The sequence below is a fragment of the Triticum aestivum genome, chromosome 3A, assembly GCF_018294505.1.
Source record: "Triticum aestivum cultivar Chinese Spring chromosome 3A, IWGSC CS RefSeq v2.1, whole genome shotgun sequence".
Lineage (NCBI taxonomy): Eukaryota > Viridiplantae > Streptophyta > Magnoliopsida > Poales > Poaceae > Triticum > Triticum aestivum.
The window spans coordinates 399,890,826-399,913,783 of record NC_057800.1 but is presented as its reverse complement, the minus strand read 5'-3'; the positions used below and the strand labels follow the sequence as shown (position 1 = coordinate 399,913,783).

The 22,958-nt window shown below is 54.8% G+C and overlaps 1 protein-coding gene across 1 annotated transcript; it reads right to left on the bottom strand.

Annotated features, from left to right (window-relative positions):
- Positions 1-20,922: 20,922 nt before the first annotated feature.
- On the bottom strand, positions 20,923-22,660 carry LOC123061409 (aspartyl protease family protein 2). The gene has a single exon (XM_044484503.1). It carries the CDS (start codon positions 22,600-22,602, stop codon positions 21,136-21,138), a length of 1,467 nt encoding a protein of 488 aa, XP_044340438.1. The 5' UTR covers positions 22,603-22,660; the 3' UTR covers positions 20,923-21,135.
- Between the last annotated feature and the right edge of the window lie 298 nt (positions 22,661-22,958).

Sequence of the window (22,958 nt, the reverse complement as noted above, 5' to 3'; positions counted from 1 at the left end):
AACACCGTATGTTGATGGGTACGGTGATGAAAAGAATTTCGTCCGCCGAAAGCGGATTGCATGAGGCCTTTATGAGTCTATTGACGGGCTTTGAGGTACATGAAATGATATACTTTGTGATTGTACCGCACATTTTTAGGTGTGCCCTGTGTAGATAGTAGCCCCTGAGACTCTGGTTGTCGTCGAGAACGGCGGCGAACAGAGGATCGTAGTCCCAGGTAATAACCAAACCGCCTTTATGTGCAGATGGATGGAGCTCCGGTGGCTGGTCGGACTCATGAGATTGCCAAACTAAAGCGGCAACTGGATGCGGCGGATGCCAACATCGAGCTTGTTAATAAGTGGCTTGACGAGGCACAGGGTAAGTGATATTTTCTGGTGAATGTCACATAGTAAGAGCAGCGTAATGCCAGTATCTTTAATATGTTGTGACTGTAGATGGAGCTGCCACCGTGGAGACCCTTCGGGCGGAGCTTGCCCGAGCCAAAGAACAAGCAAGGATTAGTAATGCGGCCGCTTTAAAGGCGGCCGAAGAGTTAAGAGCCGAAAAGGCTGCACATTGTGAGAGCAAAGATAAAATGGCCAAGATGGCTGTAAAGTTAAAAGACACTGCCGACCGTTGCCAGTTCCTTGAAGAAGAAAACCAGGCGAGGGCGACGGACCTCGAGAAGGCCACAATGGCAACCAAGGACACCCGCTCTGCCATGAGAGCGAAGAAGGAGGAACTGCGTGAAGCCGGGGATATTGCAGCTGGGAAGCCCTTTATGCTGCGGAGGAAGTTCGGAGATCCGCAGTATGCCCCTCTGGATCGGCTGTGGAGTTCGGCAGACGCATATATGGACTTGGCGGCGAGCGCTGTCGATGCGGCCGAATACTTCCGAGATCAAACAGATCGTGAAGTGGACAAGCTATTCTGGTCGCAGTTTAACGTTCCAGAGCGTCCGCTTCCGTTGACTGATCAGCTTGCCGAATGGGCCGAACTCAATAGATTGTCCGGACTTGCCATGAGGTCCGTCGTAGATCATCTGTGGCCGGAAAAGCCGAAGTCGAACAGCTATTTCAGCTTAGTGCAGCAGTTCCTTGGTGCGGTGCCGCGCATCAATGCGATGAAGAGGTCGGCATGCATAGAAGGCTCGCGGATGGCCCTTGCCCGTGTCAAAGCATACTGGGCAGAGATGGATGCTACCACTGTTGCGGCGCAGGGTTCGGCCATAGGCCGAGTGGCTGCCGAGCACTATTTTGAAGAAGTCCTTGAGGGTGCTCGTTTGATAGAGGCCCAGTGCTCGAAGAATATTATGTTTGAGTGACATGTATTCCTATTGTAGAAACAATGTTTATGAAATTTATTAAGGCTATATTTATACATTTGCCTGAAAGTAATATGATGCCTCTGTCAGCGTTCTGGGAACGGGGGTCCCCAGACTTGCCTGCCTGCGGCCTGCGGCGTGGCTCAAAGGGGGGCCCAGCGCGGCCCATCTTCACCAACACAAACCCAAGACCCTCGCGAGGGGCCAAGCCTCGCGGGGCGGATGACGCGGAGCTTCCTCAGGCACGGCCTCGTCAGGCTGGCTCACGAGGAGGCGGAGAGATCAAGGCGGGGTACCTCACGAGGTGCCCGTGACACAAGCCATGACGACCGGGGGCGCCAGGCGGGTGCCAGCCCGCGCAGCGTCCCCCTTCCTCTTTGGTGCAAAGGGGGCAAGCGCAGCCGCGGAGTACCGAGGCATCAGGCAAAGGTTGCCATTTCAGTGCAACGAGACCAAGACCAGGAGGACTACGAGACAGAGGTCACCATGGAGCCCAAAACGGCGTCGTCACCAGAGCTTTGCGCAGGCAAAGACTACTTTTGTCAGGATAGTTGATACAAACTGCCCCCCTTCAAATTAGCCCGCCATTGTTGGCTCCCTTCCCGCTCGATATTTGGGAAGAGGACCATGGCCTCTATAAATAGGACCAGCCACCCACAGAGACACGGGGGGACAGAGAGACGGAGCAAGGAGAGGTAGGGCAAGAGAGAGAAAGAGAAGATCAGAAAAAAAAAGAGAGAGAGAGAGAGAGAGAGAGAGAGAGAAAGGTGACTGAGCTCCTCCCAGCAGTTCATCACCCCAGCCAAGAACAGACCCTCGCGAGGCTGTTCTTCCTTGTATTGTTCATCATCATCAGCCCAAGAGGCAATCCACCAAACCACACACTGGAGTAGGGTATTACACCACAACAGTGGCCGAACCAGTATAAACCTTGTGTCTCTTGCGTTGTTCTTTCCTTAGTTCAGATCCTAGCAAGGCGGAGGGGTGCAGGTAGGTAGGAGGCGAAATCTCCACGCGCACCCCAGTGTTCGAACCTCAAGGGTCTGCCGGAACCTGAAATCCGACATTTGGCGCGCCAGGTAGGGGTATGCAGGGATTCGTCTTCCACCACCCCATTCTCCTCCGACCATCACACCCATGTCTGACGCTCATCGGGCCCGCGCCGAGCGCCGGGCCGTGCTCGCTTCCCGCGTCGCCCAGACGGCCCCTGTCGGCGGGCGTCCTTGCCGTTCCCCGTCGCCTGTCGTCAACGCCGCCACCGGCCCGGCGGGGGACGAGCAGTGAGCATCGTCCCAGCATCCGTCCGTGCGGCAAGACGGCCGCACCGCAACTCCCTCGCTCCCCCCAGCTGGTTCTTCGTCCCGCGCGCTCCGCACGCCCATGGAGCCCCGCAACCTCTCCCCCGCCCATCGCGCTGCACCAACACCCCCGGTCGTCGCGGCCCTCTTGGGCGGCTCGCAGGCGCCGCCTGCAAGTCACCATGTCAAGCCGTTCATCCACCGGGTCAGCACCGCTTCCACGCGGCAGGGGGCTCCCCTGGACCGGGCGGCGCCCGAGACCGGCCTGACCTTCAGCTCGGAGGACCACCCCTCCAACTCGGCCTGCTCGGGTGCGCTCCCCATGCTGTGCACCCCCACCATATGCCAGGTGGCCGTCACCAGAACCCTCATTGATGGCGGCGCGGGCCTCAGCATGCTCTCGGTCGAGGCCTTCAACCTCCTCTGCATACCCCTGGAACGGCTGCAACCCAGCCGGCCCTTCTCAGGCGTAGGGGGCGAGTCGTCCAGCTCCTTGGGACAAATCCGGCTCCCAGTAACCTTCGGCACCTACGACAACTTCCGCACGGAGCTGGTTGACTTCGACATCACCCCCATCGGCCTCCCCTACAACGCCATCCTCGGCTACCCAGCGCTGGCCCAGTTCATGGCCGCGATGCACCCAGCGTACAACCTCATGAAGATGCCCGGGAGTAGCGGTGTCCTCAATGTGCACGGGGACACCGGGGACGTGCTGCGGGTGCTCAAGCTCGCCTTCAAGACGGCGGCGGCGGCACAGCCCACCAACTTGGAGACCCTGGGGCCCAAGGGGGCTGCACCCGCCAAGAAGAAATAGTTGTTCACCCAAGACAAGGCAGAAACCAAGCAGATACCAGTCGATGAGGACGGATCCACCAACGCCACTTTCACCATAGGCGCCCACCTCAAACCCGAGCAGGAGAAGGCCCTGATCGGGTTCCTGCGTGCAAACAAGAAGGTATTCGCTTGGGAGCCTGACCAGTTGGCAGGGATCCCTAGGAGTGTAATCGAGCATCACCTCAACGTGCGCCCTGTGAAGCAGAAGGCCAGGCGACAGTCAACAGAAAAGCAGGCCTTCATCGTCCAAGAGACCCGCAAATTAGAAGCCACTGGGGTCATTCGCGAGGTCCGATACCCGGACTGGTTGGCCAACCCTGTCGTTGTGCCAAAGAAGGGAGGGAAGGAGCGCATGTGTGTCGACTTCACCAACCTCAACAAAGCATGCCCGCAAGATCCCTTCCCGCTCCCCCGCATCGACCAGATCGTCGATTCCACTGCGGAATGCGACCTGTTGTGCTTCTTGGATGCCTTCTCTGGGTATCACCAGATCAAGATGGCGGTAGAAGACGTCGAGAAGACAGCCTTCCTAACCCCGTGTGGGGTGTACTACTACACATGCATGCCATTCGGGCTGCGTAACGCAGGGGCTGATGCACATCACCTTGGGCCCGCAGCTCGGGAAGAATGTTGAAGCTTACGTCAATGACATTGTGGTAAAGTCTCGGGAGGCCAAGACCTTGATACAAGACTTGGAGGAAACCTTCGCGAGCCTCAACGCAGTGAACCTAAAGATACGGCTCAACCTAAAGATACGGCTCAACCCAAAGAAGTGTGTGTTCGGAGTCCCCTCGGGCAAGCTCTTGGGTTTCCTCGTGTCCCACCGAGGCATCGAGGCTAACCCGGAGAAGGTCAAGGCGGTGGAAGACATGAGCCCGCCAAAGACCCTCAGAGAAATGCAGAAGCTCACGGGGCGCGTGACCGCACTAGGGCGCTTCATCTCCAAGTTGGGGGAACGAGCACTGCCCTTCTTCCAGCTAATGAAGAAAAAGGGGCCCTTCGAGTGGACTGAAGAGGCCAACAAGGCGTTCCAGGATCTCAAGAGATACCTGACCAGCCCACCGATCATGGTGGCTCCACGCCCTCAAGAGCCCCTGGTGCTTTACCTCGCCGCCACTCCTTACTCCGCCAGCGCGGCCTTAGTGGAAGTCAGAGAGGAGCGCCGAATCAAAACCGCGGCAGCAGCCCGGGACAAGGCAGAACAGGGACAAGGAAGGCCTACAGAAACCGCCACCGCGGCTGAGGAGGATCAGCCGCCCCAGAGGGGCGCACCAGAGGCGTAAGAGGCCCCTCTTCCAGATGGCCAGCCTCAGGAGGCCTCATTGCCTCAAGAGGCGCCACGGTCTCCGAAGGGAGCCACCAGCACTGACGCACTCCACCTCGTTGAGCACCCGGTGTACTTCGTCAACACGGTGCTGCGGGATGCCAGGGCACGGTACCCCATGCCTCAGAAACTCCTCCTCGCGCTACTGATGGCCTCGCGCAAGCTGCGGCACTATTTTCAGGGTCACCCCATCAAGGTCGTCTCGTCGTACCCCCTGGAGAGAGTACTCAGGAGCCCTAATTTAGCTGGAAGGGTCACTGAGTGGAACATAGAACTGCAAGCGTTTCAGCTCGAATTCAGCATGACTAGAGTCATCAAGGGAGCAGCGTTGGCGGATTTTGTGGCAGAATGGATGGAGGCGCCAGGCCTCAAGGCCGACGACGATTGGTCCCTGTCCCCGGGAAGCGAGGCGCCAGAAGGCTAGGTCATGTACTTCGATGGGGCGTTCTCCAGGCATGGCGCTGGGGCTGGGGTGGTGCTTATATCGCCCGCTCAGGACAAGCTCTATTACGCCATGCAGCTCTGTTTCCAGCAAGGTGAAAATGTCTCCAACAACATAGCAGAGTATGAAGGTTTAATAGCGGGCTTGAAGGCCGCGGCTGCCCTGGGGGTGAAACGCCTCACCATCAAGGGCGATTCGCAGCTCCTTGTCAATTTCTCCAACAAAGTGTACGAGCCGAAGGATGAGCACATGGAAGCCTACCTAGCGGAGGTTCGCAAGATGGAGAAGCAGTTCTAGGGGTTGGAGTTGCAGCATGTGCCCCGTGGCACCAATCAGGAGGCCGACGACATCGCCAAACGGGCATCCAGGCGGTTACCTCAGGAGCCTGGTGTTTTCGAGGAACGGCTCTTCAAGCCATCAGCCCTGCCGTCATTATCGAACACGGCTCAGCCCCGGGAGGAGCTCCCTCAGCCACCTGCCTCAGGGGCTCCGGCCTGTGGCCCGGCCTCAGGAGCACATCTGCTCCTGACGATGGAACCTCAGGAGGGATGTTGGATCGCGGAGCTCCGGAGTTACCTAACGCAAGGGACCCTGCCGGAGAAGGAGGAGGAAGCGGAGCGAGTGGCACGCCAGGCCACGGCATACTGCATCAAGGATGGAGAGCTCTACCGGAAGCGGCCAAACGATGTATCCCTGCGCTGCATCTCCAGGGAGCAAGGGAAGGAACTGCTAGAAGATATACACGGCGGAGATTGTGGACATCATTCATCATCGCGGACCCTCGTCAGCAAGGTGTTCCGCAGTGGGTTTTATTGGCCCACCGCGCTCAATGACGCCGTTGAACTAGTAAAAGCTTGTGAGGCCTGCCAGTTCCACGCCAAGCAGATCCATCAGCCAGCAGGAGGCTTGCAGACTATACCCCTTTCATGGCCATTCGCAGTCTGGGGGCTGGATATCTTGGGCCCGTTTCCTTGGGCGCCTGGGGGCTACCGCTACCTCTATGTCGCCGTGGACAAGTTCACCAAGTGAGCTAAAGTAGAGGCTGTCTGCACCATTCCCGCGGGTTCCGCGGTCAAGTTCATCAAGGGCATCGTGAGCCGGTTCGGGGTGCCGAATCGCATCATCATGGACAACGGTTCGCAGTTCACCAGTAACCTCTTCAAAACATACTGTGCTAACCTTGGAACGCAGATATGCTACGCTTCGGTGGCGCACCCCCGAAGCAACGGCCAGGCCGAGCGGGCCAACGCGGAGGTCCTGAGGGGCCTCAAGACCAGGACGTTCAAGAAGAAGCTGGAGGCCTGCGGCAGAGGTTGGTACGACGAGCTTCGGTCCGTGTTGTGGTCCATCCGCACAACCGTGACCAAGCCGACTGGAGAGACCCCGTTCTTCCTGGTCTACGGAGCCGAAGCGGTCCTCCCTCACGAGGTCAGATGTCGCTCTGCGCGGGTCCTGGCGTTTGACGAGGCGCAGCAGGACGCCATGCGGGGGATGGACCTCGTGCTAGGGGAGGAACGTCGCCAAGAAGCCGTGCTATGAGCAGCGAGATACCAACAAGCACTGCGGCGATATCACTGCCGCAACATCCGCCCCAGAACTCTCGAGGTAGGAGACCTCGTGCTCAGGCAGGTCCTCTCCAGGGAGGGGCTGCACAAGCTCTCTCCCATGTGGGAGGGCCCGTTCAAAGTTGTTCATGTTTCCAGGCCCGGCTCCGCGTGCTTGGAGACTCAGGAGGGGGTGCCAGTCCAGAATGCGTGGAACATCCAGCACCTCCGGAGGTTCTACCCCTAAAAAGGCCCGGAGCCTGTGAAGAAGGCGAATGCCTATGAAGCTATCGCATTTCGGAAAAGGCCCAGAGCCTGTGAAGAAGGCGAATGCCTGTGAAGCTATCGCGTTTTGGAAAAGGCCCAGAGCCTGTGAAGAAGGCGAATGCCTGTGAAGCTATCGCGTGTTGGAAAAGGCCCAGAGCCTATGAAGAAGGCGAATGCCTGTGAAGCTACCGCATATGGGAAAAAGCCCGGAGCCTGTGAAGAAGGCGAATGCCTGTGAAGCTATCGCGTTTGGGAAAAGGCCCAGAGCCTGTGAATAAGGTGAATGCCTGTGAAGCCATCGTGTTTGGGAAAAGGCCTGAAGCCTGTGAAGAAGGCCAACGCCTGGGAAGCTCGCCGCCCGTGACACTCTCACGTAATAATGAGTTGGGGCTGTACACGCCCTGGAGTCTCAGGAGCGCCAGCCTCAGGCCCTGGGGCTCCCTCCCACGCCCAGTGGCAGCACTTAGCTCCGCGCTGGTGAGAAGACATCAAAGACTAGATTAGGTGCCAGACGCGGCTTTTCATTTGCTTTCCGCAGTTGGCTTGTTCCTTCTCATTCGAAGTTTTATTGAAGTTGTTGCCGTCTTTGGCTTGTGGTTCTCCGACTTTTCACTCTCCTGCCTCGATTTCTCTTGTGCAAGGCCTCGCGAGGGGGGCAGCTGAGCGCCCTCGCGAGTGTTCCTATCCTAGTCATTCAAAGAGTTCGCGAGCTGGGCCCCTTACACGAGCACCCCTCCAGTCTGTGCCCCACGGGCACCGCGACACAAACAAAGGGCCTGGGTTGGTTGCCCCCCCATGGCCGGGGCCGGAAACTATCCACGCTCGGACACGTAGCCGGAAGGTACGGTAACGAAAGCAAAACAATGATTAACAACAATAACCCAAACACGCCCCCGCGGGGCTCCACACTATTGTCTTTGTTACGCAGGGAAAAGGAAAAAGAAAGAACAAATCTGGTACAGCTCGCCTCACACCGGCCCGCAGGGAAGGCCCGAGCTGCCTCCGGAGCTCAGGCGGACTCCCTCTCGCGCTTCACCAGGGCGCGACAGCGGGCGGACACGTTGCCACCTCCCAAGCAGATACGGCGGCGCGGGGGCTGACCGCGGCCACCGCTAGAGGAGTCGCCGCCTGAAGAAGAACCGGGGAAGCTTGAGGAACCCTGAGCGCCGCTGTTGCGCGAGCGCTGCCCTCTCCATCATCGCTGGAGCTAGGTTCCCAGCCACGGTCGTCACCCTCGGGGCAACACCCTGCGCGGCGACCATCTTCCCCAAACACCCTCACATAGAGGGTGGCATCGCCGTCGAACTTGAAGTGTAGGGTGCACCGATGACTCAGGCCACGCGCGCGGGCAAACGTCTGCCAACCGCGGGCCAAGAACAGGCTCCCGGCCGCGGAGACCTCCAGTGAGACCCATGAGGCCCGGCTGCAGCAGCCGTCGGCCTGAAGCCAGAGGCCGCCCGGGGCGCCGGCCAGGAGCTCGCCAAGGAGGAAGCGAGGAAGCGGAAGCCGAGTGCTGGTCGGCCCCGCCGACCACACGACGAACTCCGGCAGCACTTCAGCAGTGCGAAAGCGCGGCCTAGGGGGACGCGCAGCCGGAGCATGCCCCCGGCCGCAGTAATCTGCCCGTCGCTGTGCTGAAGTTTGCCTCCACGGCCGCAGGGAGCCACCATGGTGGCCACAGGATGTTTACGAGGGCGCCCTTGGCCGCGCTTGGGTGGGGTAGAGGCGGGCTCAACCTGGTGAGCCTTCCCCTTCTCTGCGGCCGAGAACCTCCTTGACGGGGCCATGAAGAAAGGGAGGAGCAAGGAGGGATGAACTGGAAGGGCGCGCGCCGGGACTTGTCCAATCCATGCAGTTGCCGAGGCGCCATGGGGAAGTGGAGACGCCCACGTCCAATCAACCGCCACGCGGCGCCCAAGGCCGCAGGCTGTTAGGGCCCGCGACGCTTTGCTCTTGCCCTTCCGCCTCCCTGCACGGCCAAGTCCGGGCGCGCCTTGGGCCCGGGGGCTACTGTCAGCGTTCTGGGAACAGGGGTCCCCAGACTTGCCTGCCTACGGCCTGCGGCGTGGCTCAAAGGGGGGCCCAGCGCGGCCCATCTTCACCAACACAAACCCAAGACCCTCGCGAGGGGCCAAGCCTCGCGGGGCGGACGACGCGGAGCTTCCTCGGGCGCGGCCTCGTCAGGCTGGCTCACGAGAAGGCGGAGAGATCAAGGCGGGGTACCTCACGAGGTGCCCGTGATGCAGGCCATGACGACCGGGGGCGCCAGGCGGGTGCCAGCCCGTGCAGCGTCCCCCCTTCCTCTTTGGTGCAAAGGGGGCAAGCGCAGCCACGGAGTACCAAGGCATCAGGCAAAGGTTGCCATTTCGATGCAACGAGACCAAGACTAGGAGGACTATGAGATAGAGGTCACCGTGGAGCCCAAAACGGCGTCGTCACCAGAGCTTTGCGCAGGCGAAGACTACTTTTGTTAGGATAGTTGATACTAGTTGTCCCCCTTTAAATTAGCCCGCCATTGTTGGCTCCCTTCCCGCTCGATATTTGGGAAGAGGACCAGGGCCTCTATAAATAGGACCAGCCACCCACAGAGACACGGGGGTACAGAGAGACGGAGCAAGGAGAGGTAGGGAAAGAGAGAGAGAGAGAAGATCAGAAAGAGAAAGAGAGAGAGAAAGGTAACTAAGCTCCTCCCAGCAGTTCATCACCCCAGCCAAGAACAGACCCTCGCGAGGCTGTTCTTCCTTGTATTGTTCATCATCATCAGCCCAAGAAGCAATCCACCACACCACACACTGGAGTAGGGTATTACACCACAACGGTGGCCCGAACCAGTATAAACCATGTGTCTCTTGCGTTGTTCTTTCCTTAGTTCAGATCCTAGCAAGGCGGAGGGGTGCAGGTAGGTAGGAGGCGAAATCTCCATGCGCACACCAGTGTTCGAACCTCAAGGGTCTGCCGGAACCCGAAATCCGACAGCCTCCTGTGCGGCCGTTTATATATATATGTATATAACCTGAAAGATTGCAGTCGTCGGCTTCAGCCCCCACGCATATAATGCGGGGGTGTTCGCAGAAGACGCGTATTCACACTTAATACAACGTCTTGGTCCTAATAAGGAGGTGGTGGCGCAGTGAACTAGGCAACCGGACTATAAATCTTTAACACTTTCACTTAGCCATAGGAGTTTGACAGTGGGGCTACTATATAGCCCCTGGTGGCTCCACACTCTCCCGAATTCGGGGTGCGTACATGCCTAACCGGGAAACGGCCCTTCGTTAAGGCGGAGGAATTCTAACATTCCGATAGGTCATCGAGTGGTTGACCAGTCTCATGCCATATCATGACAGTCAGTTTTCGGCTTTCTCTACTAAGGTGCTCGTCCGGATGACCCGGGGCACAATCGGAGTAGTTCTCCTGGTGCCGCCTTAGCCGATAGAGCGGAACATAAGGCAGCAAAACACAGGAGCCGGGCAAACCCAACATTTGACCAAAGACATGATTCGGAGTTGATGCATATAAGGCCAAGCTCGCGACGCCGAACACTCCCTAAGGTATTCAGTCTTTATGGTATAAACAGGGCCTAAACAGTGCCCTTTGTAAGAAGCCCCTGGTGTCCAGGTACGTGCATTATTCTAACGTGGCCACATGCCAAGATGTCAGCATCCTTCTCAATGGTACTAAGAATCCGAGGGATGTGTATCAACAAGAGATAGTAAGAAAGGTTTACGCAGGGTCTTAATCTAAAAAGAATCCTTGGAACGGGTCCCTGCTGCACATCTGTGCCTGTGTCTCCATTGTGCCGTATCCTGGACGGGTGTAGCACGATGGTCATCTGTAAAAGAGAGGAACTTAGGTGAAAAGTTGTCGTGCAAAAAGGTAGGTTTAAAGAAACCATCTACAATTCAAGATGAGTAAAAATTGCCACTTGTCTACGCGTGTTGAGCCCCTTGTATTCGTAATCGGGGTGTGGCCATCAAACTTGTATGAATTACATATAGTTGTGCCGGACTCGTCTAACCATGTCCGTGGTCTTGACGACCTATCGAATGCTTTAGTTGGTGAGGCCGTTTTAGTGTGCGGCTGCCACTCTCTTCGGCGCACCGGGATCGCTCAATATTTCCATTTACTGTAATGATGCCACGTGGACCGGGCATCTTAAGCGTGAGGGAAGCGTAATGTGGTATTGCATTAAAGCGAGCGAAAGCTTCGCGTCCAAGTAGTGCTTGATAGCCACTTTGGAATGGCGCAATGTGGAAGGTTAAATTTTTGCTATGGAAGTTATCGGAGAAGCCGAATATAACCTCTAGTAGCAAGGAGCCCGTGCAATGAGCCCTTGGGCCTGGCGTTACTCCTTTAAATGTAGTATTGCTGTGGCAAATTTTCGTTGGGTCTATCCCCTTTTTGCGGACTGTGTCTGGATATATCAGGTTTAGACTGCTGCCACCGTCCATCAGGACTCGTGTGAAGTGGTATCCGTCAATTATTGGATCTAATACCAAGGCAGCCCATCTTGCGCGCCAGATACTTGCTGAGTAATCCTGGTGGTCGAAGGTGATCGGTTGAGACGGCCAGTGGCAGAATTCCGCGGTGATAGGCCCTTGGGCATATTTATCTGGGAGTGCAGTTTTGTTTCTCCCCTTGATAACGTGTAACACGTTTACTGTTTTGACTTCTGGTGGAAATTTCTTTTGTTCCCCAGTGTCTTGCTTGAGAGGCTCATCCTCATCTTCGCTTGGTGTATCCTCCCCCTTGTGTACGGCGTTGAGCTTGCTGGACTGCTTGAAGACCCAACATTCTCTGTGGGTATGATTAGCGGGTTTACCGGGGGTGCTATGGATCTGACATATTTGGTCCAGAATTTTGTTTAGGCTGGACAGTTCGTCTCTGCTGCCTTTAGAGGGCGGCTTTTGCTGACCTGGCTGAGAGCTTCTGAATCCGGTGTTTACCGCCGTGCTCTTGGGGTTGTCTTCTTTATTCCGGCGCTTATTATTTTTGCTGCGTCGTGATTTCCTGTTTCCATCTCTAACTTCGGATGTACTTGGGTCGCTGGTGCTGCATCGGGCTAGCCAGCTGTCCTCGCCCGCGCAAAAGCGGGTCATGAGGCTTGTTAATGCTGCCATCGTTCTCGGCTTTTCTTGGCCGAGGTGTCTGGCAAGCCATTCGTCTCGGACGCTGTGTTTAAAAGCTGCCAAGGCTTCGGCGTCCGGACAGTCGACTATTTGGTTCTTTTTAGTAAGAAATCGGTTCCAAAGCTTTCAGGTTGACTCTCCGGGCTGTTGAGTTATATGACCTAAATCATCCGCATCTGGAGGTCGGACATAAGTCCCTTGAAAATTTGCCCGAAAAGCGTCTTCGAGCTCTTCCCAGCTTCCAATGGAGCTTTCGGGGAGGCTTTTAAGCCAGTGCCGAGCTGGCCCTTTGAGTTTGAGGGGTAAATACTTAATGGCGTGGAGATCATCTCCTCGAGCCATATGGATATGGAGGATATAGTCCTCAATCCAGACCCCAGGGTCTGTTGTTCCGTCGTATGCCTCGATGTTTACGGGTTTGAATCCCTCTGGAAATTCATGGTCCAGCACCTTGTCGGTGAAACATAGGGGGTGTGCGGCACCCCTGTATCCGGGTGTACCGCATTGTTCGGATGTTTGTTGTGTTGCATCGTATGCTGGAGCGCGCTTGTGTGGTCCATAGATGGATCTGGTTGCGTCGTCCTTTTGATGCGAGCCCTCGCGTGGATCGCGTATTGGCTTATGTGCGGCGTTGTTTGCCGCTCTATGTTGGCCGTGAGGTCATCTATCCGGCCAGATGGCCGTTTTAATTTTTGGTTGCGGGGGATCTAAGGCCTCCTCGTCGAATTCAGGTAGCAACTTCCGCTTCGGGTAGCTCTTGGTGGGGCGATTACCGCCGTACTTCGCTGCTGTGTTGAGTACTTTACTCCATCTGATTCTGAGTATGTCTTGCGCAGCCTTGAGCCTTTGCTTCTGTTTTTTAGACTCCTCGCGGTGGCAACAAGCCTTTGACAGGCATTCTGTTGCTCTGGGTGTCTGTCCGGTGTGATGTCGTCTAGACTATTATCTTTGACAGAGTCGGGTTGCTCGGTTTGATTCTCCGTGTTGCCGTGGTCCGACAATGGTTCACCCTGCTCTAATGCTGGGTCTATATGATCGTTGTTTCTGCCGAGGCAGGATTTGGAGCGGCGCTTACGCCGCCGCTTTGACTGCTTCTCGAGGGGACAATCCTTTGTTGTGTCCTTCCGTTCCTCGTCGCCGTTTTCTTTTGGTGTGTCCACCATGTATACGTCATGTGATGAAGTGGGCGTCCAGTGCCCTGTGGGCAGTGGTTCCTATTCGTCTCCTGCATCGTCGTCCATACCGTCGATGTCTTCGGAGTCGAAGTCGAGCATGTTGGTTAAGTCATCGACAGTGGCTACTAAGTGGGTGGTGGGTGGGCGGCGAATTTCTTCGTCATCCGCATGCCAATCCTGCCGGACATAGTTCGGCCAGGACTCTCCTAACAAGGAGAGAGACTTTAATTAATTCAGTATGTCGTCGAAGGGCGAGTGCTGAAAGATATCCGCGGAGGTGAACTCCATGATTGGCGCCCAGTCGGATTTGATAGGCACGGGCGCAGGCGGTTCGGAGTCCGTGGCCGGGGAAGGATCCGACAGTTTGGCAACACGGCTCTCGTGAAGGGTAAGGTCGATATTCGGCTCAATCGCCGCTGAGGATACGGCCTCCGTGACGGGGTCTATCCACCTGTCCATGGATGGCGCAACTGGCTCCGAATTGAGGCTCGGAGCGGCTGCCGGTGCGATCTCCTGAATACCGTCCGATGGTAGAGCTAAATCGTACTCATCGTGACCGTGTGGCGCACAAGGCAGGGGCTCGAATTCATCGAAGATCAAGTCTCCGCGGATATCGATCGTGTAATTTAAGCTTCCAAACCTGACCTGATGGCCAGGGGCGTAACTTTCGATCTGCTCCAGATGGCCAAGCAAGTTGGCCCGCAGTGCGAAGCCGCCGAATACAAAGATCTGTCCGGGGAGAAAAGTCTCACCCTGGACTGCATCGCTATTGGTGATTGAAGGAGCCATCAAGCCTGATGGCGATGACACAGAGGAACTCTCAATGAAAGCACCAATGTCGGTATCAAAACCGGCGGATCTCGGGTAGGGGGTCCCGAACTGTGCGTCTAAGGCAGATGGTAACAGGAGGCAGGGGACACGATGTTTTATCCAGGTTCGGGCCCTCTTGATGGAGGTAAAACCCTATGTCCTGCTTGATTTATTCTTGATGATATGAGTATTACAAGAGTTGATCTACCACGAGATCGAAGAGGCTAAACCCTAGAAGCTAGCCTATGGTATGATTGTATGTTGTCCTACGGACTAAAACCCTCCGGATTATATAGACACCAGAGGGGGCTAGGGTTACACAAGGTCGGTTACAACGGAGGAGATATCCATATCCGTACTGCCTAGCTTGTCTTCCACGCCAAGTAGAGTCCCATCCGGACACGAGACGAAGTCTTCAATCTTGTATCTTCATAGTCCAACAGTCCGGCCAAAGGATATAGTCCGGCTGTCCGGAGACCCCCTAATCCAGGACTCCCTCACTAAGCATATCACAACATTACTACACTAAAGATATGATGCATCATGCATTACTACACTAAGTAAGCATATATCATCATAGTATTACTACACTAAGCATATCAAATTACTACACTAAGTAACATACCATGAGATGGCGGTTAACATTCGTCCTTGTCGGGAGGGTCACACATGGCATCCCGACATAGTCATCACGTGGAGGAAGTATGTGCTAGAGGTTGCCTAACTCGTCCTCGCTCAGCCTCATTCTTTAGGCATGGAGGAATTCATCAAATGGGTCCTCATTATCTTCATCCTCCGAGTTGACGTAGATAACAGACAGCCTTGGAGTTTGTCTACTAAGGGAGAAACTGATCAATTCGCTCGAGTGAGATGCATGTGGGCGATGAAACGATCCCATTCATCTCCTCCAATCTGGGATATCTTTCGTCTCTTCTCGACCTCCATAGTGTAGGCCCCCCAGGTGCGTCAAAGATCACAGTGTCTCCGATAATGAGCTCATTGAACTCTAGCCTCACATTGTAAGGGACGATCTGTGTAAGAAAAACCAAAAAACACACACATAGCACTACTAGAAATAGCAACAAAACAAAAGAACTAACTGTTAGAAGGTTCATATAATGTGTTACCGCTGCAGGAACAAAACACAGTTGGAAATAGATGGCAAACAATGTGCTGGTTGCAAGGCTGGTTGCGCACCTTGACTTGCACACTCGACATGGTGGTGGTTGCCTATTCTACACAAAACATATTGAAAACTAAATATATAATCAGTTTGTACACTAGTAAATCAATTTCTACTAAACATAATTGGAGTTCATTTTACACAAAACATATTAAAAACTAAGTATATAATTCTACACTAGTAATTGTATACACAAATAAACAAAATCCACAGAGGGAGACACAAATAAACAAATTCTACACTAGTAATTGATAGGAGTTTATTTTATTTATTCCTAATATTCTAGACTACACTACCAGATTAAGTTGAACTTAAATCATTAATATTCGAGACACTCAAAATATTTCTAATAAAAATGCACTAGAAATATTAGATTCTACATAATAGCAATCAGCACTAAAATTTCTACACAAAGCAATCCATGCAACTAACTTTGGATTCTACATCACACAAAGCAATCCATGATATATACTAAAGTTTCTACACAAATTAAAGCAACCCCCTAAATCAGCTTCTACATGAATCCCAAGGATTTCGTGTGGCATATCCGCGGACGAAGGATGTGGGAGTGGAAAGGAAGGAGATGCGATGGGAGGGGAAGAAGTGGATCGAACCTTGCTGCCGGCAAGGGGAGGCGACGGGTGGTTGAGGGGGTGCATACAGGGTGGATGTGAAATAAGAGGGCGGTGGCTTAGGTCTTCTACTAAGTTGACTCAGGTGGACCATTGCTAGCGTGGGCCTAAAGTGCAACGCCAAAGCTAATAACGACCCGAATAAGAAAGACTAAGATTAATGAAAGACTTAACCAAATAAAAGGTTCAAAATTAGAACAGGTAGTAAAGAAATAAAAGTCCTATAAAAACACTAATAATAATGATGACGAAAATATAATATAATATATTCATTATTTTGTGACTAGTATTATCATTGAATACTTAAAACACATGATAAAATTGAAAAATTATTTCAGGCATGCATAGAAAACCAACACCAACACTAACAAATTAACTACGGCGGGCATAGAAAACCAACGCCACCTACATTTCAGACGGTGAGTACATATGGGCCAACACGTTTGTGGAGTGTCTAGAAAAAACAACGTCAACACTAAACATGTAAAGCTCACGTGCTAATTATGCCAACGCCAACACTATTTGAAAAAAAAAATAGTGTTGGCCTGGCATTGATGGAAAATGGTGCGCCACCAACGAAAGTTGTGGCTAGCCGTTTTTCCACCAGTGTTTGCCAAGTGAAGGAGGAACCCTTTTTTAAGCTTGTGTTCATCAAGGTCGCCCTCGGGGAAATAGTTGGCTCTTAAGATTGTAGCACATAGCGAATCAGGATTATCTAGGAGACGCCAAGCTTGTTTAGCTAACAATGCCATATTGAAACAATGTAAATCTCATAATCCCATTCCTCCTTGATTTTTTAGAACACACATTTTCCACTATGCCATTCAGTGCATCCTTTTTTGATTGTCCTCATCACCCCATCAAAATTTTAATATCGGGGCAATAATTCCTTTGTGAAAATTTTAAGGAGTTTTAAAGGCGGACATGACGTAAGTTGGAATCACTTGAACAACAAATTTGAGGGAAAGTTCCTTTCCTCCAGAAGATAACAATTTTTCTTTCCATCCACTAATTTTCATAATAGCTCTATCAATCAGAAACTGAAAGCAATCGCTCTTGTCCATCCCCACATTGGCAGGTAAACCTAATTATTTGTCATTGAGTGCTTCGATCATAATAGTCAGAACAGTACAAACTTGCACCCTGTCTTCCACTTTGGTATCGGGGCTAAAAAATATGTTGGATTTTTCAAGACTTACCATTTCCCCTGAGGCGGCACAATAGGAATCCAGAACTGCTCTTAGAGCCTCCGCGTTCCTTGCATTCGCTCACATAAGGATCAAGGAATCATCCACAAAAAATAGGTTGGAAACTGCAGGAGCTTCTCTGCTAATCTTTATGTCGAAAATCGCATTTGCTAAGATAGCATTTAGGCCCTGCGTACATAATAAGAACAAGTAGGGAGAGAGAGGGCCCATGTCTTAGTTCTTTTGAAGGTTTAAAATTGTTGATCTCCTCAGCATTAAATCGAACCCTATACTTCAGAGAGGATACGTATTGCATATTTAAGATTAAGATCACCCAATTTTCTCTGAAACCCACTCTCAACACAAATTCTTTAAGAAAAGGCCATTTCACATGGTCATAAACTTTGTGCATATCCAGTTTAATGGCACACAAACCTTCTTTACCCGCCTTTTTCTTTTATATTGTATGAAAATACTCATAAGGCACTAAAATGTTGTATGTGATCATTCTTCCAGGAACAAAAACACTTTGGGTTGGGCTGATAATATCATAGAATTATTTTCTTTCGAGCAACAATCAATTTTGAAATAACCTTATACACCACATTGCATAAATTGATTGGTCTAAATTGATCGGGTGTGTTTGTGTAAAAGCGACGGACGTCCATAAACCTCCACGGTTTGTAGAATTTTGGATGTCCGGACTGGTCCAGATGCGTTTTTGACCCGCGTTGGTTGGAGTAGATATTTAGACTAGTCACAATGGGTAGTAACATCGAGTAGTAACATGCCCATGTTACTATTCTATGTTACTACCTCCATAGTGGAGAGTAATATATGTGTGGTAACATGCAACATTTTATTTATTATGCTATAGACTCATCTTATCTTGATATATGTGATGTTACTCATACTAGTAGTAACTAGCTATGTTACAACATGCCTATTTTTCTTTATTTATTGCTTGCCACATCATATATTTTATCTAGATATGTGATGTTACTATTTATGTTACTCCTGCTGTGGATAGTCTTAGGGCACTGAGATGCCCGCGTTGGAGTTTCCCAAGGCAGAAGGCACGGGGTTAAAGAGGAGAACGCCCATCATCTCCCCCGCCCCCGCGTCGCCCGCAACCGGCGACTCGGGGGAAATCTTTGTCAGCGCCGGTAGCCCCCCTCCGCCAGCGCCCCCCGCATCGCCGCCGCCGGAGGGCCGGCCGGCGAAGCCGCGTCGTGCCTGGAGATGGCGGTGGCGGGGCGGTTTCGTCCTCCCCTTCGCACAGGCCCTCCCGCCCCCAGCAACCCCTCCGCCACCATCGTGCCCCCGCGCCGCTGCCGTCGGCGGGCGGCCGGTGTCGCCGCGCCGCGCCTGACGATGGGGCTGGCAGGCCGGCTTCACCCCCTTCGCGTTGGAGCTCCTCCCCAACCTCGCCGCCCCCAGATCTGATCTGGCGTGCCGCGGGCTTCCCTCCCCTCCTATTGCTGATGTGTTCGTCCTGCCTGTCCGGAGTGGCGGTGCGGCCGTTCTCGTCGTGTACCTCCCCCGTCTGCCTCTTGCCCCCTGCTCGCGCAGCTTCTCTTGCTGTCGTTCGCTGGGTCGTGCGAGGGCTCGCGTGGATGTGACGGGCTGGCCAAGGTTCGGCCTTGCCCCGTTGCAGACCGCCCTCCGTCTCCGACGGCGCCTCCTCTGAGTTACTGTGACGGCCTCTGCCCGTGTGTGGTCAAGGTGTGTTTTGGGCAGCAAGCTGAAGCTTCGTGGCGGGTCCTTGCCGACGCTGCTCCGGCCCCGGCGGCCACTGACCTGCGTTCTCCAGCGTCCTTGGCCTGCCAGCGTCCTTACCGGCGCGATTTCGGCCAACACTCCGGTCGTTGCGGCCCCCTCCAGCGTCATCGGTTTGCCGATGTTCTGGCGGCTTCGCCTCCAGCAACTTGGATCTGCGCTCCCTTCCGGCTCCAGCTTGGCAGTGGCGTGGGTCGCCATCATATCCTCCACGTCGGCTTTCTACCGCGTTGCCTTCCCGACCCCATCCACACTCACGGCATGTCGTTTCCAAAGCTTGTGTTCTTTCGGCAGCAGGTGCAGCCCCACCATCTCCCTACCGGGATGGCAGTCGACCGGCGGATTGTCTTCCTCATCTTCGGATCTTGATCTGGCGGCTATGGGATTACTCGGACTCAGGCCAGGCGAAATCCATGCTCGGCTTGCCGATGCTGGCAGCGGCGGCACTTGCGAGTGTCGTTTCCCTTCCTGGAGGCGCTGCCATGGCCTTTATCCGTGTCCCTCTTCGAGCATTGAGGGAAACCCTAGGTCCGGTTCTTCGGATCGAATGGCGGCGGCATCATGACGTCGCACCCCTTCTTGAAAGCGCTCTCTTGTTTGCTCGCGGTGTCCCCGATGTTGAATTTGAAGATGTTTGACATTGTGCTAGTTTGGTTTGCCTCTCTGTTTAGGACTAGTGGGTTTAGTTGTGTCATCTCCCCCTGTTTGGGCTGAGCACCCCTTGTCTTTCTGCTCCGGTTACCATGATCATGCCTCCTTGCGTTTATGTCATGTGTTGTATCCTTTATTATATTCATTCATTTTTTTCTATCAATGAAAAGATATGCAAGCTTTGCGTATTCGCGAAAAAAAAAGAAGGAAAAAAAAAAGAAGGCACGGGGTTCTTCTTCGCCGTCGCGAGTTGGTACTACTAGTACCCGAGCAGTAGCGGGTGGTCCGGCCAGTTGTGGATGGCTTGCTATGTACTATGTGTAGTGTGTACACATTGACATTATGCGGCGGGTCACGCACCGTCGGTGCTATTTCCTCCTAGTAATAAAGCCGCGTGGCGACGGACGGGTGCAGGAGGGAGCGAATGCAGGCAGGATTTGTGGACGGAGCACGCCATGCACCGATGCCGCGTCCCGATTTTGTACAACTAGAAAAGGAAAACGCGTACTTTCATCCTTCGTTCCGACGCGTACAGTTGAGTTTCATCATGTCTGCCCCTGCACTACACGGCATTGTACGCATTTGCTGGCGAAGATGAGTAGCTGGCGCAATCGAGCGTGGCGGCCTTGTGAAACGGCTGCCTTGTTTTCCCGTGTCCTCCGCTTCCCCCTCCCATGTGCCATGTTTACACCTCTAGCGAAACCGGTCGGCCACCACCACCTCCTCTCTCTCGCTGTTTACACCGCGCGTGAGCCAGTAGCCTCAACCGGACCGGAGGAGCGTTGCCATCAGCAGCAGTCACTGACGCGGGTCGCAGCACGGTACGAGTGTTTTAAAGAAATTCGGATGCATGGGGTAGTACAGTAGGTGGCAGGAGCCCCAGCCAACAGCGACAGACACAGCCAAAAGGGGCACAGTGCCCGAGGTAGGCAGCCCCACCACAGAAGAACGGCAAAGCAAAAGCGAGCACCAACGTTCTCCTCAGCGAGGCGAACAAACCGTCCGCGATTTCGAGCCAATCTCTCTCGTGGCCTCTCTCTTCGGTCCCAATTTTCGGCCCTGGACAATTAGTGGGACCACATCTAGGACTAACCCCACTGGCGACAATTAGAGAGCTTCCAAATGACGACGGAGCAGAGGGCAATTTCGTGTCCAAGGAATTGTCAAGGCACAGCTAACCGGCCAAGCTGTGTGTGTGTCTCTGTGTGTGTGTGTGTGATGAAAGTGTGATCTTCAAAGTACAGTACTACTATAAAATAAAAGCAAGTGTGATCCAACAAAGAGAGCAAGGAGTAGTAACACGGTAGTCCAGCAGCAGCACGTAAAAAGGCCACTGGAGTTCAGTAAAATGGATGAGAAATGCTAGAAAAGGAGAGATAGCCTGTTTTTTTAACCAACACTTTTACAGCCTTATCCTCACACCCTGCCCTGCCCTGCCCGACAACTCTGCGCACCGCCAGGGCTTTCACAGCATCCAAAGCTCTCACCCATCACCTTAACTAAGGGAGCCCCTCGTGATTAAATTATGACTGACAAAGCCGTACTTTCATCCGCTAATCAAGCGACGTTACTCTTAACAGCCCTTGGGCACGAAGGCGACGCGCTGGCCGTCGCCGTCGAACACCACCCGGAAACCCTGCTGCTGTATGTTGCCGATGATGGACACGCCGCCGTCCGTGCCCGCGAACGCGAAGCAGAACGTCCCTTTCGAGTCCACCGGGATCAGGTAGTTCTCCGGGGGCAGAGCCGCCTCCGCGCCACCGGCGAAGTGCATCGACACGGTCGGCACCTTCACCACCTTGCGCCCGCTCAGGTCGTAGCACGTGTCGAACAGGGAGAACCCGCCGGGCGAGAGCCGGAGCCCCGCGGCTGCCCCCCGGAATGCGTCGCGCAGAGCCGAGTAGGCCGGGCGGGCGAGCCGGGTCACGGACGTGCCGGAGTCCACGATGACGCCGCCACGCCCAGACGACGGGTCGAGACGGAGGTCGGAGTTCGCCACGCCAGGGACGCGCGCGCCGCCCACGCTGATACCGATGAGCTGCACGTAGTAGAACGTCTCCATCCGAGGGTTCTTGACCATCGGGGTGAAGGACGAGGCGACCGTGGAGCCTAGGGCGCCGGAGCCGAAGGTCACGGTCGAAGAGCGGGAGGCGGAGTTGGCCGACGAGGTACGGTCCACAAGGCAGTACGAGAAGCTCCGCCCATAACGGCGGGAGATCTGGGTGGGGAAGGATAGGCTGCCTCGGCCGAGCCCGAGGAGGCCCGCCGCCGCGACGAACAAACCCTCGTTGTCGTGGCCGCACCCCAGAGCGACGCGCGCCACGCGGGCACCGCCGGCGAAGGTGAGGGTCTCGGTGGCGAAATCCCCGGCGGTGACGGAGCCATCGCCGTAAGTGACCTGGTAGAGGCACGCACTGCGGCGCAGGTCACAGCCGCCGGAGTCGAGCCTGCGGCAAAGCGGAGCGGCGCAGCCGACCGCGCCGTAGGAGCGCGAGCGGCGCGGGTCGAACACCTGGCCAGACTGCTCGTAGCAGCGCCTGCACGGCGCGCACTGCAGCCACACGACGTCGCTGCCGGTGTCGAGCACCATGAGCGCCGGCGTGGCGGGCGTCCCCACCCCGATCTTGGTGAAGTACTCCCCGCTCCCCTGGGCCAGCCCGGACACCACCGGGGCCACGACCCCTCCGCCGCCGCGACGCGTGCCGTTGGCCGCGCCGGCGGCCGCAGAGAGGCGTGCCGCCCTCTTCTCGTCCCGCTCCAGCCGGTACGCGAGCAGCTCGGCCGCGGTGGCGTTCTTTGAGAAGTCATCCCGGTGGACCACGCGGAAACGAACTGTCGAGGCGGCGGCGTCCTCGGCAGCGGCAAAGACGTTGCTGTCGTCGTCGCGGGCTAGTTCCGACGGGGCGGAGACACGGTCGGGCGAGAGAGGGGTGGCGAGGAGGGCCTGAGTCTGGACGGGCTTGGCAGAGGCATGGGAGGCGGCGGCGAGCAGGAGGAGGAGCGCGGAGAGGGGGAGCAAAGGCGGAGGCGCCATGGGCATGTGACGGGAGTGTGAACTGGAGGTGGGGCGGTGCTGTACTGGAGTGGAGTGGAGCGGCGCGGCGCGGCGTGTATAAGAAGGAAAGAGTGCGCGAGTCATCACCATTAGCAGGAGATTGCATTAAATTAAGATTAGAAGGGTGCGGGGTAATTATTGGGCGATTAGACGGCGGGGCAATTAATGAGATACTAGTTCTTTGCGGATGTTTGGGTTGGCAGCGGCGGTGGGGTGGGATAGGAATAAATGTTGCTTTTTATATCAAGAATAAATGTTGCTTTGCGCAGAGGAGTATGACAAATTTGACTGTGGGAAGACCTGGTGGTGTGGACACGTCTTGTGTGTGGTGTCGGCGTATC

Bases quoted from the DNA above. Each gene is read 5' to 3' on its own strand.
- LOC123061409 (XM_044484503.1), bottom strand. From the start codon at position 22,602: ATGCCCATGGCGCCTCCGCCTTTGCTCCCCCTCTCCGCGCTCCTCCTC.